The sequence below is a fragment of the Callorhinus ursinus genome, unplaced genomic scaffold, assembly GCF_003265705.2.
Source record: "Callorhinus ursinus isolate GAN/ISIS: 27379988/994484 unplaced genomic scaffold, GSC_fseal_2.0 scaffold14, whole genome shotgun sequence".
NCBI lineage: Eukaryota > Metazoa > Chordata > Mammalia > Carnivora > Otariidae > Callorhinus > Callorhinus ursinus.
The window spans coordinates 641,253-654,953 of NW_027397076.1; the positions used below are offsets into that span (position 1 = coordinate 641,253).

The 13,701-nt window shown below is 57.3% G+C and overlaps 1 protein-coding gene across 4 annotated transcripts in view; it reads right to left on the reverse strand.

Annotated features, from left to right (window-relative positions):
- TOM1 (target of myb1 membrane trafficking protein) overlaps positions 1–13,701 on the reverse strand; it is a 38,593-nt gene that overhangs the window by 12,605 nt on the left and 12,287 nt on the right. For 3 of the 4 annotated variants that reach the window (XM_073900323.1, XM_073900324.1, XM_025881524.2), the window contains exons 2-8: positions 9,735–9,819; positions 7,173–7,251; positions 6,106–6,255; positions 5,681–5,815; positions 5,432–5,578; positions 2,720–2,836; positions 646–779 (exon numbers count right to left, since the gene is read on the reverse strand). In XM_073900323.1, the coding sequence (XP_073756424.1) occupies positions 646–779; positions 2,720–2,836; positions 5,432–5,578; positions 5,681–5,815; positions 6,106–6,255; positions 7,173–7,251; positions 9,735–9,819 (847 nt within the window). The other variant, XM_073900325.1, reaches the window with a different exon arrangement.

The window sequence follows — 13,701 nt, forward strand, 5'->3', positions numbered from 1 at the left end:
GCACCCGAGTGCCGTCTGGGGAGCAGCTCTTCCCCCATTTCCTAGGGTCCTGGTACAACCACCTGCAAGGGGCCCTCTTCCCTTCGCCAGCAGGTGGGTACAACAAAGCTGAGCAAATCCATTTCTCCTGGGGAGCTGACTCTTGAACAGAATGACAGAAAGTGGGCAAGTGTCTGGGGCCCATTTCCTGATGGCCACACCCTAGGAACATGGTCCGTGACTTTCTGCCTTGAGACCTTCGAGCCAGCCTGTGATCTCTCTTTTCTGCTCTGCTGGCGGGACTCGCTGTTTGACTCTTCTTTGGATTCTGAAAGCTCTCCTGTCCATAAAGGCTTTTCTTCTCATGAACTCTTTTCCTGCTTAACTGAGTTCGTGTAGCGTGCAAAAAGCCAAAGTCAAGTAAGTAGAGGGCCCACAGCAAGGACAGAGCAGCCCGCCCGCAGGGATGCGGCGGCAGGGCACACTCTGGCCTGGAGAGCAGTGGTGGCAGGCTGCGTGGAGCTCATGCCCACCGGGGAGGGAGAAAGCTGACGGCACACGTGTCTGAGAGGGCGGTGGGAGGAGGCCAGATGGTGCGGACAGGCAGGCAGGGGAGGGAGCGGGCTGGGGCACAGCTGGCCAGAGGCCAGGGAGGCGGCGGGTTACCGTTCGTGGCGCAGGAACACGTTGTTGAGGTTGTCATTGACGATGAGCAGCTCCTCGGTGAGCTGTTCATTGGCGATTCGGGGGATGAGTTCTAGGACCCGCTGCTGCATGGCTCGGCACGTCCGGTTGAGCTCCTGCGGAGGGAGGGGGAGAGATGGCCTCAGCCCCTGGGCCCAGAGCGCGGCCGTCGCCGGGCTCCACAAACGCGCCTCTGGATCCCGCCTCTGGTGTCCTACGCCAACAATGAGCACAGGGGAGACAAGCCACAGGCGAGACAGTGCGTGCAGACCTCCCGCTGCCGCCTTTGCTCGGGTGAAAACCAACAGTGCCAGTGGTCGGTGGGACACACCGCAACTTCTCTGGGTGACTGGGATCTTTTCGTAACCGACATAAAAACACCAAGCCGGACCTCTCCAGCTATTATGTGCAAACCCTGATTTTGAAATTTTCCATTATTTTCCCTAATTTTTTTTTAAAAAAGATTTTATTTATTTGAGAGATAGAGAGAGACACAGCATGCACGCGTGTGCGGGAGCCAGAACACAAGCGGCGGGGAGGGCAGAGGCAGAGGGAGAAGCAGATTCCTGGCGGAGCAGGGAGCCCAACACGGGGCTCGATCCCAGGACCCTGAGATTATGACCTGAGCCGAAGGCAGGCGCTTAACCGAGTGAGCCACCCAGGTGCCCCTTCCCTAATTTCTTTTTAAATACTTTTTACTTTGGAATAATTTTAGATTTGCAGAAGAGTTGCCAAGATAGTAGAGCCCTCCACTCAGCTTCTCCTGAGTTTGGCGTCTGTCAAGACGAAGACGTTAACACCGACCCCACGCTACAAACTCAACTCCAGACTTCCTTCGGTCTCGCTGTTCTCCCACTAATGTCCTTCTGCTCCAGGACCCCACACTGCACTCAGTCGCCATGTCACTGACTGACTTTTAATTGGTAAATTATATATTTAAACTCTCTTTGGGAAAGAGAAAAAAACTAAACGCCACAGCAGTGTAAGTTTTTCATTTGTAAGACGGACTCTTTCTTCAGGTACCAGCCACTAGGCCGCCGGACGCCTGGGTCGCGGTCTCAAGGCGCAAAGAGGCGGTTGGCACTTTTCTCCCACAAGCACCGTGAAGACCAGATGCTGCCCCACTACTGACTTCGGTTCTCTTTTGGACTGTTACCCCGCCTCCTAGAATTTCCTCATCTGCCTTTATTGTGGGGCAGGGCGGGCCCGAGTGACTTTCAACACCCTGCGGGCCTCCCTTCTCTTCCTCCTGTGACCAAGCACACTTGTGGCTTTGTTCCCACTTCCTCACCCCCCCTCTGCAGAGCAGAAGACCAGTGGCTGGAGCCAGTCTCCTGGGTTCGAATTCCAGCTCTGCTGCTTACCAGCCATGTGACCCCAGGCACATTACGGGCCCTCTCTTCGCCTCAGTTTGCTGATCTGGGAAACGGGGGTAATGACAGTACCTACGCCCTGTAGGGGGTGGTGAGGGTTAGGTGAATGACTGTATATCACGTGTCTACATCAGAGCCCGGTGCACGGGAAGTGCTCATCACTTGTGAGCCGTCACCGCGAAAACCAAATCACTCACACTTGGTGGCTCCTGGGCCTTGGGGTCCCCCAGCTTTCTTGGTACCGCTATGAACTGACCTCCACAGGTAGGGTAGGGCCTTCGGTGGTCCCCATCTGGGGATGGGATGGTGGGACTATCGTGTGACACGTGGAGCGAAAACCTGTGGCTCCCACCGGCCCCGGGGGCCCGAGACCAGCTGCCCTCTCCCCCCCAAGCTGGCGCTGCTCTCACACCAGCCTGCTAAGCTCCGTACTCTGCAAGGGGGAAATCAGAACAATCTTACAGACGAGGAAACTGAGAGAGAAGCTATTCTGTTCAAACCAGAAAAGGCTAGAGCCCTGAATTCCAATATGATGGAGCCCAAAGTCTCGGCCCAGTTTCAATCTCTCCCACTGTGACCACGAAGTTCCGAGTAAGCCGTGAGAACTGTAGCGTAGCTGGGGAAGAAATGTGTGTGGGCAAATGCTAGAGAAGTCACCTGGGGGCAGACGGGTGCCTGCTCACCTGTAGCAGCTCCAGGTCTGCAGGCTCTGCCTGGGTGGGCACCAGCTCCGTCAGCATCTCCGACATCACCCTCACGTTCCCACTCACCATCTCGAGCTCGCTGCGCAGCTTTGCGATCTGAAATACACCGGCGGCCCTGGTGAGCTAAGCCAGGGGTCCAGAGCCATTGTCGCTAGCGAGGAGAGCCTGGCGCCACGAGCTGGGGTGGGGTGGGGGGGCTACCCAGAGGAGCCGACCTGCCAGTATGCTCTAGGCTCTTGAGCCACAGTCCTGCGGTGGGTTGCCCCCACCACCCTGAGACCCCCTTACAGAGGTGCTACCAACCGTTACCATCTCCAAACTGGGAAGCCTGGTTCAGGGAAGGCCAAAAGCAGTGGAGCTGTGAGTAAATGCACACAGAGTACGGCTGGAGGCCGCCAGCTTTCCCTGGGTCCCAGGTGGCAGCTAACAAGGCCCTGGAGGGCAGCTCCCTGCCACGGGGACAGGGGACAATCAGCAGACCTGCTTCCCTCCCTAGGGTGACAGGATCTCACTCTGGCTCCTAGGACGGCAGGATTTTACTCCCCCGTCCTGTCCTGTGAGGATGGGATTTTGTCTTGCTCCTGGCCTGCTCCTCCTGGTCTGTTTCGGTGTCCTGGGCTCTTCCAAGCAGGAGTCCCAGGGCCACCCCCCATCTTGAGTATGACACCGAGATTTAGCACTGGTTAAAAAGACGGTAGCAGGTTGTCAGTGACCCAAGGGTTCCAAGGTCTTGGCTTGGGGAATCTGTGTAAATCAAGTTGCAGAGTCTCCACACAGGGGAGGTGGTGAAGGGTCTTATGCTGTGGGGCTCTGTGGGGAGTGAGGTCTCCTCAGGAGCACTATGGACACTGTGAATGTCCAGGAAGCAATCAGTATGGAAGTTCTAAAATTAATCGGGACAAAGAACCCTTTGCCAGGGAATACCGCATGGGTCTAGGATTAAGTGGCCTACATTTTGAGAAATGCACGTGACCCCGCTGATTCCAGAACAGGAGTGTCACTATATAAATTCACGATGCCTGTGTGAGCAGTGACCATTTACTGACCACCTACTAAGTGCCAAGCATTTAACTTTTATTGCTAATTAAACTTCACCACAGTCTTAGGAGGCAAATATCGTTATCCCAGCCTCTGCAGGTGAAGAAATGGGGGTGCAGACACTGCGGCTCACGGACACCTTCCAAACCCTGCAAAATGCTTGGTGTGTTTGGCCTATCTAATGAACGCTCTCAGTATACATAAGTGGAAAGACTACTGACCATAAGCCCAGTGTGTCCAGGTCAGATGGGACCTAATTACAATGGAGTCTGGGAGTGGTATCACTGCCTGAAAGCCTTAACATGCCCCAGGAGACAAAAGGGGAGCTGGACATTAACTCCTACTCAGTTGGGTTTTGCAAACTGAGCAGGCACTGGACATAATCAGTCTTAAACCACGCAGATGCCAGACTTCAGGCAAATTGGTTAAAATCATAACCTGGTGACATAAAATTTAGATCACAAGGTGATTCTACAATTTTTATATACCTTTAATTATCTGTCCAGTCAAGAAAACTTTTCTAGTAATACTTGTAAGTCTGGGAGGTGATTTTATAATTTGCTATAAGGTATCAAATACAGAAGTCTCTCTTCAGATAGGCTGGGGTGCGAAGGGCTGCTGGGAGGTTTGTTCATAAATCCAAATGAGATAGTGCAGATCAGCAGGTGCGCTTTGGAAGGTCAAGTTTCACTTTGTTTCCATCACACACCTGTGTCTCTCTCCCCAGTACCTTTAGCAGCTAAGCTTTCACACTTAGCCGACAGGATGGCTCTGAAGTTCTTAACACGCCTCAAAAGTGGGCACCCCAACCATGCAAGGACTCCACTTGCATCCCAACAGCCACGGCTAAAATGAGAGCGCACTAGGGTGCTGAGTGTGCAACTCTTGATCTCAGGGTTGTGAGTTCGAGCCCCGTGTTGGGTGTAGAGAGTACTTAAATAAATAAATAAATAAATAAATAAATAAATAAATAAAATGAGCACACACCCAGCGCACACTGGCCATGGCAGCAGACACCCCTTGTTGGGGCGAGCAGTCTCAGCAGGTGGCTTTACCCCCCTGTTCCCGGTGGAGGAAAATGAGGGACAGAAGCTAAGTCAGTGGCCGTTGAGTCTCTGGTGGGTAAGCCTGCAAAGCTACTCATAGAGCCCCAGACCCCGGCCCCTGGAATCTCACACTACACCTCAAACCTTCTTGGGGCTTGGTGGGAAGCATCATGGTGCAAAGGAAGGGTTTAAAAAATTTTTTTCTGTGCAGATGGTTTAGAACTGTTTTTAGCCAGAACCTCTGTTCAAATGGAATCTTATTTGAGCACATAAACAAACCCCACAAAGAAAATGGAGCTGCTGTTGTTGAGGAGGCCGCCTGCTGGGCACTCCCCACCCCCACCCCCTCGGGGGGCTGCCTGAAGGGCTCCGCGCACCACACAGCTTGGCAAACGGCTGGCCGAGGGGCAGGACAGAGCCTGCTGGGAGTCAGGCAGACCTGAGCTTGAGTCCCACCACCATCTCTGATGAGCTGTGTGTGGCTCTGGGCAAGTGAGTTTATCTAATAAGCCTCATCTTTGAAACATGGGGCTGCTACGAGGACAGTACTTTTCAGACTGAGTGGGGTGCTCCCTGACCTGCGTGGCTCTGACTCAGGCTTGTTTACCTGCTCAGGGGTGGGTGTGATGGGTGTGTCACTGGGGACTGTGGCCGGCACGGGCAGAGGGGTGGTGTGCGGGGTGGAGTCTCCTCCATGGCTGGCGTCCGTGCCCACAGAATTCGGCCCTGATGGTGCCTCCGAGCTGAACACGGTCTAGACGGTAGAAAACGGGATCGGCGAGGCCGGTAAGGGAGGAGACAGCTCCCCCACCCCCCGCTCCCCTTCCCACTGCCCCCACCGGCTGTCTCTCCTCACCCTCTGGGGCGTGTGGATGGGTGACAGCATGTCCAAGTCGGTCATCGGGAATTCCAGGCCCTTCCTCCGCAGGTCCTCGTAGACGGCCACCACCCCTGTCAAGTCGGGCGAGCTGCGGAACGCGTCAGCCCAGGACTGAGAAAGGACAAGGGGACATGGCCGGTAACCACCGCTCACAGTCCCCCCTGCGGGCCCGCCCCCTGGAGAGCAGAAATTCCCTCGCTGACTCGCTGGTCCTTGGACTACGGTGCCCAGGCCTCCCCACACGCAGAGCCCTCCAGTCAGCGGACGACCAAGACGGCCCCGCACGAGAAACCGATGGAAGCAAAGGGACACAGAGCGGCAATGGCAGGGGGCACCAGCTCTCCACCCGGCAGGAAGCTGGCCTGGAGCTCGGCCCGGCGCGCCTGCCTGCCCGTGCTCACCTGGATGAGGTGGAGCACTTTGTCGTGCACGACGGTGGGCGGGTTGTTCTTGGGTAGGATGGTCTTCACCAGCACGCCCTCCACAAAGTCCTGGCTGGCCACCAGCAGGTGGAAGCGGTGCCCGCAGTTCTTGACGCAGGTTTCTAAGACCTGGAGGCCGGGAGGTGCCCGTGAGCACTCATCCGCGGACGGGGGGTAGGGGGTAGGGGGTATCCAGGACTCCCACCCTGGCACTCCGCCTCCATCCCAGAGGACAGGCTGAGTCCAGGCGGGGCTCCCTCAAGTGAGATCCTGGAACATGGAGAAGGGGGGACAGTGCCCTGATTCGGGGGCTGGTGTGCTGGCTAGCCCCCCCCCTCGCCCCCATGGGGTAGCCTCGGTGCCTAGAGAAGCCTGCCCGGATGCTGTTTCCGAGGGGGCCACAGCCTAGAGGGAAGGTAGCTCTCTGAGTGGAAATCAGAGCGAACTTTCATAATCCTATGGTGACCCTGCAGCCCCAGAAAAAAAGGTGCTGAGCTTCCTTCCCCATTTCTGCTCCCACTTCCCGGCAGGAGGTGCCTTGCTCTTCCGGGGAGCTGGATTCACCGGATGTAAGCCCTGCTCTCGTCTCCACCCCAGCCAAGCCCCTCCGGCAGCCAGGATGCCCACTCTCGCCTGGCTTGTCCTCAGCCGCTGGCATTTGCTTTATGTTCATTTCTCAGGGCACCAAGTGCCAGTCAGCAGCACCCAGTGTGGCCTGCCAGACGTTCTGCCCCACCAACGCCTGGCTTCACTGTGCTTCTGTGTCACCTGGCAGGTCCTCCGGCGCAAGCTCTCCGTATCTGGTTCTGGAGGGATGTGGGCCTCAGTGCGTCTGCTCCCCATGCCCGCGGGCTGGAGAGAATTTTTCCAAATGGCCTCTCTTGCCGCTCCGTATCTGCCGGCACTGTAGACAGGACGGCGCTCTGCCCACAGACCTTTCCTTCCCAGCCCTTGGAAGAGGAGCCGCAGGGTGGCTGGAGTCCTGCTGGGCCTGGGGGACGTGTGGTTCTACCATGGATGGACAGATGGATGGATGGGGCACTCACCGTGAGAGCCAGCATCACCTCGTGGAAGTTCTTATTCCCTACGATTCTCTTCTTCACCGCTCGGAAGGCATCTTTGGGACTGGGCAGAAGGACAAAAGGAAGGATGGCCTGAGGAATGGAACCTTCTTATCCCATATGCGGGGCTGCCTACCTGAGATCAGGAGGCACTGGAACACAGGGATGGCTTTTACTTATCTGTCTTCCCTGTGTCCTGTTTCCTGTTGAACACACGAGTTCTAATCACAACACAAACTGCTTGCACCAAAGTCCTCAGTAGATCATAAATACTTGGCAGAGATTCTCTGTGTGGACCATGGGCGCCCTGCACCAGAATCCCCTTGGGGGGAAGTGTGAGGATGTGTTAAAAATGCAAAACCCTGGGCTCCCACCCTAGACCTCTGAAGCAAGCTCTCAGGGAGGCCCCCAGGGGTGCCCTGTACATACTGAGGTTTAAGGACCAATCAGCTGCCAACATAGAGTCCCAACGCCCCATCCTGGCCACTTCCTCTCTCCACCCATCCTTCTACTTGGCTAAGTAGCCACACGTGCCGGCACCGTGCGGGGCGACGCGTTCCCGGGAGACCCACATCAACGTGGGAAAGAAGAGGGGCCCGCAGTCGGAGTGAGTGGGGGTCGGGGAGGGCGGCTCAGGGCAGTCCTCTCTGAGGAGGTGGTATCACAGCTGGGTGTGAAGGACGAGATGGAGCCAGCTGCCGGGAGCAGGGGAAGGGGTTCAGGCAGAGCAGGGAGGGACTGACTGGAGGCCGTGCGGGGAGGCAAAGGGAGAGGGAGAGGCTGAAGAGGCCCAGTGGTCACGGTAGGGAGGGTGGATACACCTAAGCGCAGGGGGAGCCCTGAAGGCCCTGGTGGCCACCTGCTCCCCCTGCCCCACCTGCTGCCCGTACCGCCTTGCCCCTGCATCCTGCCCTTCAGCACTGTACAGGTGAAATCAATGTTGCCCCGACGGCTCTGTCCTAAAAGCCTTTGTGGCCCCCGACTTCCACGTCTACCTGGTGAAGGCACAGATAAAATCTGCCTTACGCACGACTCTTTCCCAGTCCCCCATTTCCCTGGTGTGCACCCACACGGCACCCGCACGGCACCCATCCGGGGCTGCCTGGCTAAAGAAGCCGCCTCCCGGAGGGCGGGGATGGGATCCCCTTTTGACACTCTGCCTCCCCAGAGGAGCACTCTCCACCCACAGGAGCATAAGCAACATTTCCTAGGCTGGTCAGTGGCCCCTGGGGCCTGTCCTGCTGTCTGCCAGGCATCTGTCTGTTCGGTGCTGACCCCCTCAAGGGGCAGGTGAGGAAAGGCAGGGACCCTGATACGGGTCCCCCAACATGAGTGAAGGCGGCAGGCAAGGTGGGGAGGCGCCATGGAGGCCTATCAAGGCTGTGACAGACAGGACATGCATTGCGGTCCCTGACGGGTGGGCCCCTGTCCCGGAAGTGTGAGCGCAGTTTGCAACCCAATGCCCTAGGGCCCTTCCTCACCCTCAGGACTCCTCGCCTGTGGCCACTTCAGCTCCCTAAAAGGACTTGTCCCCGCCTCTCATACCGTGGCCCAGAGAAAGGGCATGGCACTGGGAATCAGAGGTCCCGGCTTAGGTGCCCCTCTCCCCACAAAGCACTACCAGGCTGAGGGGGACCTCGCAGGCCAACTGGATTATCCCAGTGAGAGATGGAGATGGAAGTGAGGTCTGCTCTGGCTGTTGATTCTGGTTTTCCGGAACAGAGGCCTTGTCAGGCAGTCTTTCCCCGATCACCGTGGCCTTCACACCACATCCCACCCTTCCTGGGTTTTCCTGAGAAGGACAGTGACCCTGCTTTGCCTCTCTGCTCCCCTTAGGACCTTGGGCTTATTGCTGGAAGAATCTAAAAGAGCTTTATGTCTGAGGATATAGACCCAGGGAGGTATGGTGCCTTGCCCAAGGTCACACAGCTGGTCAGTGACAGCTAGTCAGAGACCAAGAGCCCAGGGCCACGATGCCTCCTCCACAGCACGTGCCCTGGTGTGACCTGCATACGGGAAATGTTCAGCAAAGGCTAATGCTGATGGGCTCTCAGTTCTGCTTTACGGTCACTGCCTTCTCAGTGTCCCCTGACCCAAATCTTAAGGAAATGAAAAGTCTATTCTTGCTCACACAGAAAGCTGGGAGTCCCCCTGCCCATTCCAGCTCACAGAATGCAGAACGGTGCTTGGAGTCCTGTCCCAGTGCCGGGGCTGCCAGCTGGCCTTGTCACAGGAGGATGTGGCCCAGGTGACATTCTAAAAGGTCCAGTTGGTCAGGCTGCCGCTGAGACACACGCATGGGCTGGCAGCCTTCTGGGGCATCTCTCTTTTGTCTAACTCATGACAGGGCTGCGTGGAATCTTGGTTCCCAAATACCTAAAATGCCACACTGTTGCCTAGGGTGGGACTCAGACAATGTCTGTAGGCTTCCTGGCACCCAGTACCACCAGTGGGGTCTACCTGAGCACCACAGCGGGGTGGGATGGGACTGCTCCGTGGCGGAGGGCAGGCTGGGTCCCCACCCCCAGCCTCCCCTGCGGGCCTCACCCTTCCTCCGTCTCGTTGATGATGTCGCAGATCTCCATGTTGAGGGCCCAGTCCTCGCTCTGCAGGGAGCCATCTGTCGCCTTCTCTGTGGAGGAGAAACCACAAGTCACAGTGTGGGGGTGCCCAGGCGGACAAACTTAGCTGTGTGCAGGCGCGTGGTGAGGGGCCAGGGCAGGAAGGAGCCAGGGAGGAGGAAGACGATGGATGCTTTCTGGGCACCCAAGAAGGAAGGGCCAGGCAGTGCGCAAACGGCTACCTACCTTGTCTTGTTTTGTCATTTAATGTGTTTTTTGGCTGTACTTTATCTCTGTATTATTTTTACTTTTTAAATTGTGTTAAAATGCACCTAATATTTGCCATCTCAACCACTTTTCCGTGTACAGTTCAGTGGCATCAAATATACTCAGTGCTGTGCAACCACGCCCACCACCCTCTTCATCTTCTAAGTCTGCAGCTCCCCTCCCCATCTCCCCCTCCCGCAGCCCTGGTAACTACCACTACACCGTCTTTTTTTTTTTTTTTTTAAGATTTATTTATCTGACAGAGCACAGCAGAGGGAGAGGGAGAAGCAGACTCCCCACTGAGCAGGGAGCCCGATGCGGGGCTCGATCCCAGGACCCCGGGATCATGACCTGAGCCGAAGACAGACGCTCAACCCATTGAGCCACCCAGGCGCCCCAGCACTACACTGTCTTTGCAATTCTGACTCCCCAGGGACCTCATTATGTGGAATCGTACAGCACATGGCCATCTGCATGTTCTTGCCAAAACACACGTGCTCGGTAAGGCGGTTCTTTTATTTTTACGTTGAGGTGAAGGTCGCATCTCATACAATTAGCCATTTGGAAGTGTACCACCCAGTGGCACTTAGTGCGCTCACAGTGCTGTACAATCATGACCTCTACCTCGGTCAGGTTGGGCCGAATCAGAATAGGATTTTTAGGCCGGAGTCAGCTACAACATTTTCGAGGCCGTCAAGGCCAGGGTCACTCCAAGTAGGCTCTAAGCCCAGTGTGGAGCCCCACGTGGGGCTTGAACTCACAACCCTGAGATCAGACCTGAGCTGAGATCAAGACTCAGATGCTTAACTGACTGAGCCACCCAGGTGCCCCATTAAATAAGCTCTACCACAGCACAAAGACAGTCTGGTCCCCCGCTTTTTGGGGCCGACATTCTACCACACAAATTACCCCTGGCTGGCATGCGCTGTACCTTAGTTAGGACTCTGGGACTAGCCAGGGCTGGTCAATGTTTTAAGGTTCAGGGAGTAAGACCCTTGGTGTCCTGACCCTGGGCGCTATCCACGTCCCCCACCATCACAGCCCTCTCCTCTGGCTCCCACACCTGGCCCTGCCGGCACAGTGTCCCTGCCAGCCATCTGTCGTATACCAACAGCACCTGCGGGACCAGGCACGTGCAGCTCGTTATCCCACGTGACTGTACAGCCATCCCACACGGTAGGCCCCCTCGCTCTGTTCACACCGACAGCTGCCCCCTCACTTGCTGCATAACTGGTGCCCAGAGGGGCTGAGGCGTCCTCTGAGCCCAGGCCCTGTGACCAGGCAGGGCCCGTCCTGTGGGACAATGCCTGGGCTGGGCTGGCGGTCAGCTCCCGAAAACTGTGGCTTCTGTGATGTCAGTTTTGAAACTGGCCTGACCTCAGTTCCGCCTTAGGTCCTGCGGACAGATGGATGCTAGGGGAGCTCAGGGCACAAGCCCGGCAGCTGGGGCGTCCAGGGAGGGACCCAGCAGCAGGGTAGGGTGCTTTTCTCCCTAGACTATGGCTGCGGGAGGGGAGGAAGAAGGCTTCCTTTAAAAGGGTTGAAAGCTGGGCTCCTTTATCCCACAGTGATGTCCTGAGTGGGGCTTCTTTTTGTCACACTCCCCACCCTTGGGGACTCACACACTTAGCCACGTGGGACGAACTAGAGAGAGCTGGACAAGTGCCCCTCTGGGCAGAGGGAGCCACGCTCCATTTTGGAGGGTCGGGGGGGGGGGGACAGTGCTAATCAAACATGCGGGACCTGCTGCTCCTTCAGAAACCACACCTCGGCGACCCCCAGTCACATGGGCCAGACTTCCGGCCACAATGTTCGGCCACCTCCAGCTCCTGACTCTCCACCCTACCTGATCCTTCTGGCCTTGCCGGCTGCCTCTGCCGGGCCTCTTCCCCGCAGACCACTGCCTCCGCTAATCCGGCCTCGCTCCTCCCCCTCCACGCCCCCTGCTGCCCCAGACTGAACTTTCTGAACCCTGGAAGTGACCCTGCTCCTCCCATGCCCCCAGTGCTCCGAAGGCTCCCCAGCCCTCGGCCCGGCCCACGTGCCCGTCCTCAGCAGCAGTGCACTCACTCCCCAGTTACAGACCAAGCGCCGTGAGCTGTTGACACGCAGACACAGCTGAATCCTCCCAACCCCGTGCGGTGTGCATCACGGCCGTCATCTAAGTGGTGAGGGAATGGGGACGCGGGGAGGTCACACAGTGGTCACCAGGGGCCAGGGAGCTCTGCCATCCCAGAAGTGTCCTCCTGCCCCCTCCTCCCGGATCCCTGGCTCCAGCAGCAGGCCTTTTGATGCTTCCTCAACTGGACCGTCCCAGTGACCCCTGAAAAGGAGGGGCACCTCGCTTCTCCTGGGGGAGGATCCTTATGGTTTTAGAAGGGATTCAGGGCATTCTGGAAAGGCAAGCGGGCTGGTAAGGGGCAGCTGGGGCATTTACAAGCCAGAGGAAGGCCGCGGCCGGGAATCGGGCGGGTGCAGGAGGACCTGGAGCACGGGAATCTGGGGACATCTGTTTTGTTTTTGTTTGGAACCACAGAAGTAACTCAGCTTTGTGATTTTGGAAAGGAAGGAGAAAAACACTGGCACTGGTCACCAGTTCCAGGAGAATGATAACCGGCTTCCTGCCCTCTGGGCTGTGGGTTGTAACCTCCCACGGTCCCGGGCAGCTACTCTGCTCTAGTCCCTAGCTCCTGAGGCAGCCAGGCCCTGCACTCCCCCGCACCCCCCGCCCCCTGGGTTCAGGCTGCAGGGCTGCTGTCTGGGGCTGGTAGTCCTGTGGCCATGGATCACGCCCCCCCCGCCGTCTGCCTGTCCTCTCCGTGTCAGGCGGGGTGCAGACACCACCTTTCCGGAAGGCTCCAGGGAGTCTGCCTGGTGCGGTGGCAGGCCCAGTGGCAGAGGCTTTGGAGTGGGATGAGTCTAGCCCCTTGTCCTAACTTGGGGACCACAGGCCCACTCAGTCTCTCTTCTCTTCTCTGTGAAACGGAGATAAGATGGCCTGCCTCACAGGCGCTGCGACTTTTCAGGTAAAGAGCAGTCCTGAGTAATTGCTAATTACCGTGACTGTGACCCAGGCTGAGAGCAGGCAAAAGTGGCCCCCAAAGACGTGCCAGCTCCAGGCCCCTGGTCCCAGCCTGCTCATTCTTGGGGGGGGGGGGTCTGAACAGCTGGAGGGCAGTGGCCTTCTCGGCTCCTTCCACTGTTTTGGAGAAGTCCACGTCTTCAGGTGCTCCACACCATGCACTCAAACCCCACTGACCATCTGCTCCCACGTCAGCCGTGGGGGCAGCAGCCTAGAGCCTTCTCCCCACCACCCTGCATGTCCAAACAGCCACCAAGTCTGTGAATTCCAGCTGGTCAACGCATCTCTGAGTTGTCCCCAGTTCTGTCATCACTGTGGCAGCTCTCAGTCAGGCCCTGTCACCTCCTGCGGGCCTGGATGTCATCTCCACACTCTTCTCTTCAAACATAAATCCAACTAGTACTTTCTTCCATCTAGAAATTGTCCCTTCACCCCCTCAACTGCCTGAGGGTCAAAAACCTGAACTCTGCAGGGCGGAGAGGGACATGTGGGACTGACCTCGGCCACAGCTGGCTGTCCTCCCCTCCCTCTGGGGCCTTGTTCTTGCGTGCCTCTGGGCTCCTGCCCGGCATGCCTTTCTTCCCTTTGCTTGGTGCCGGCATCA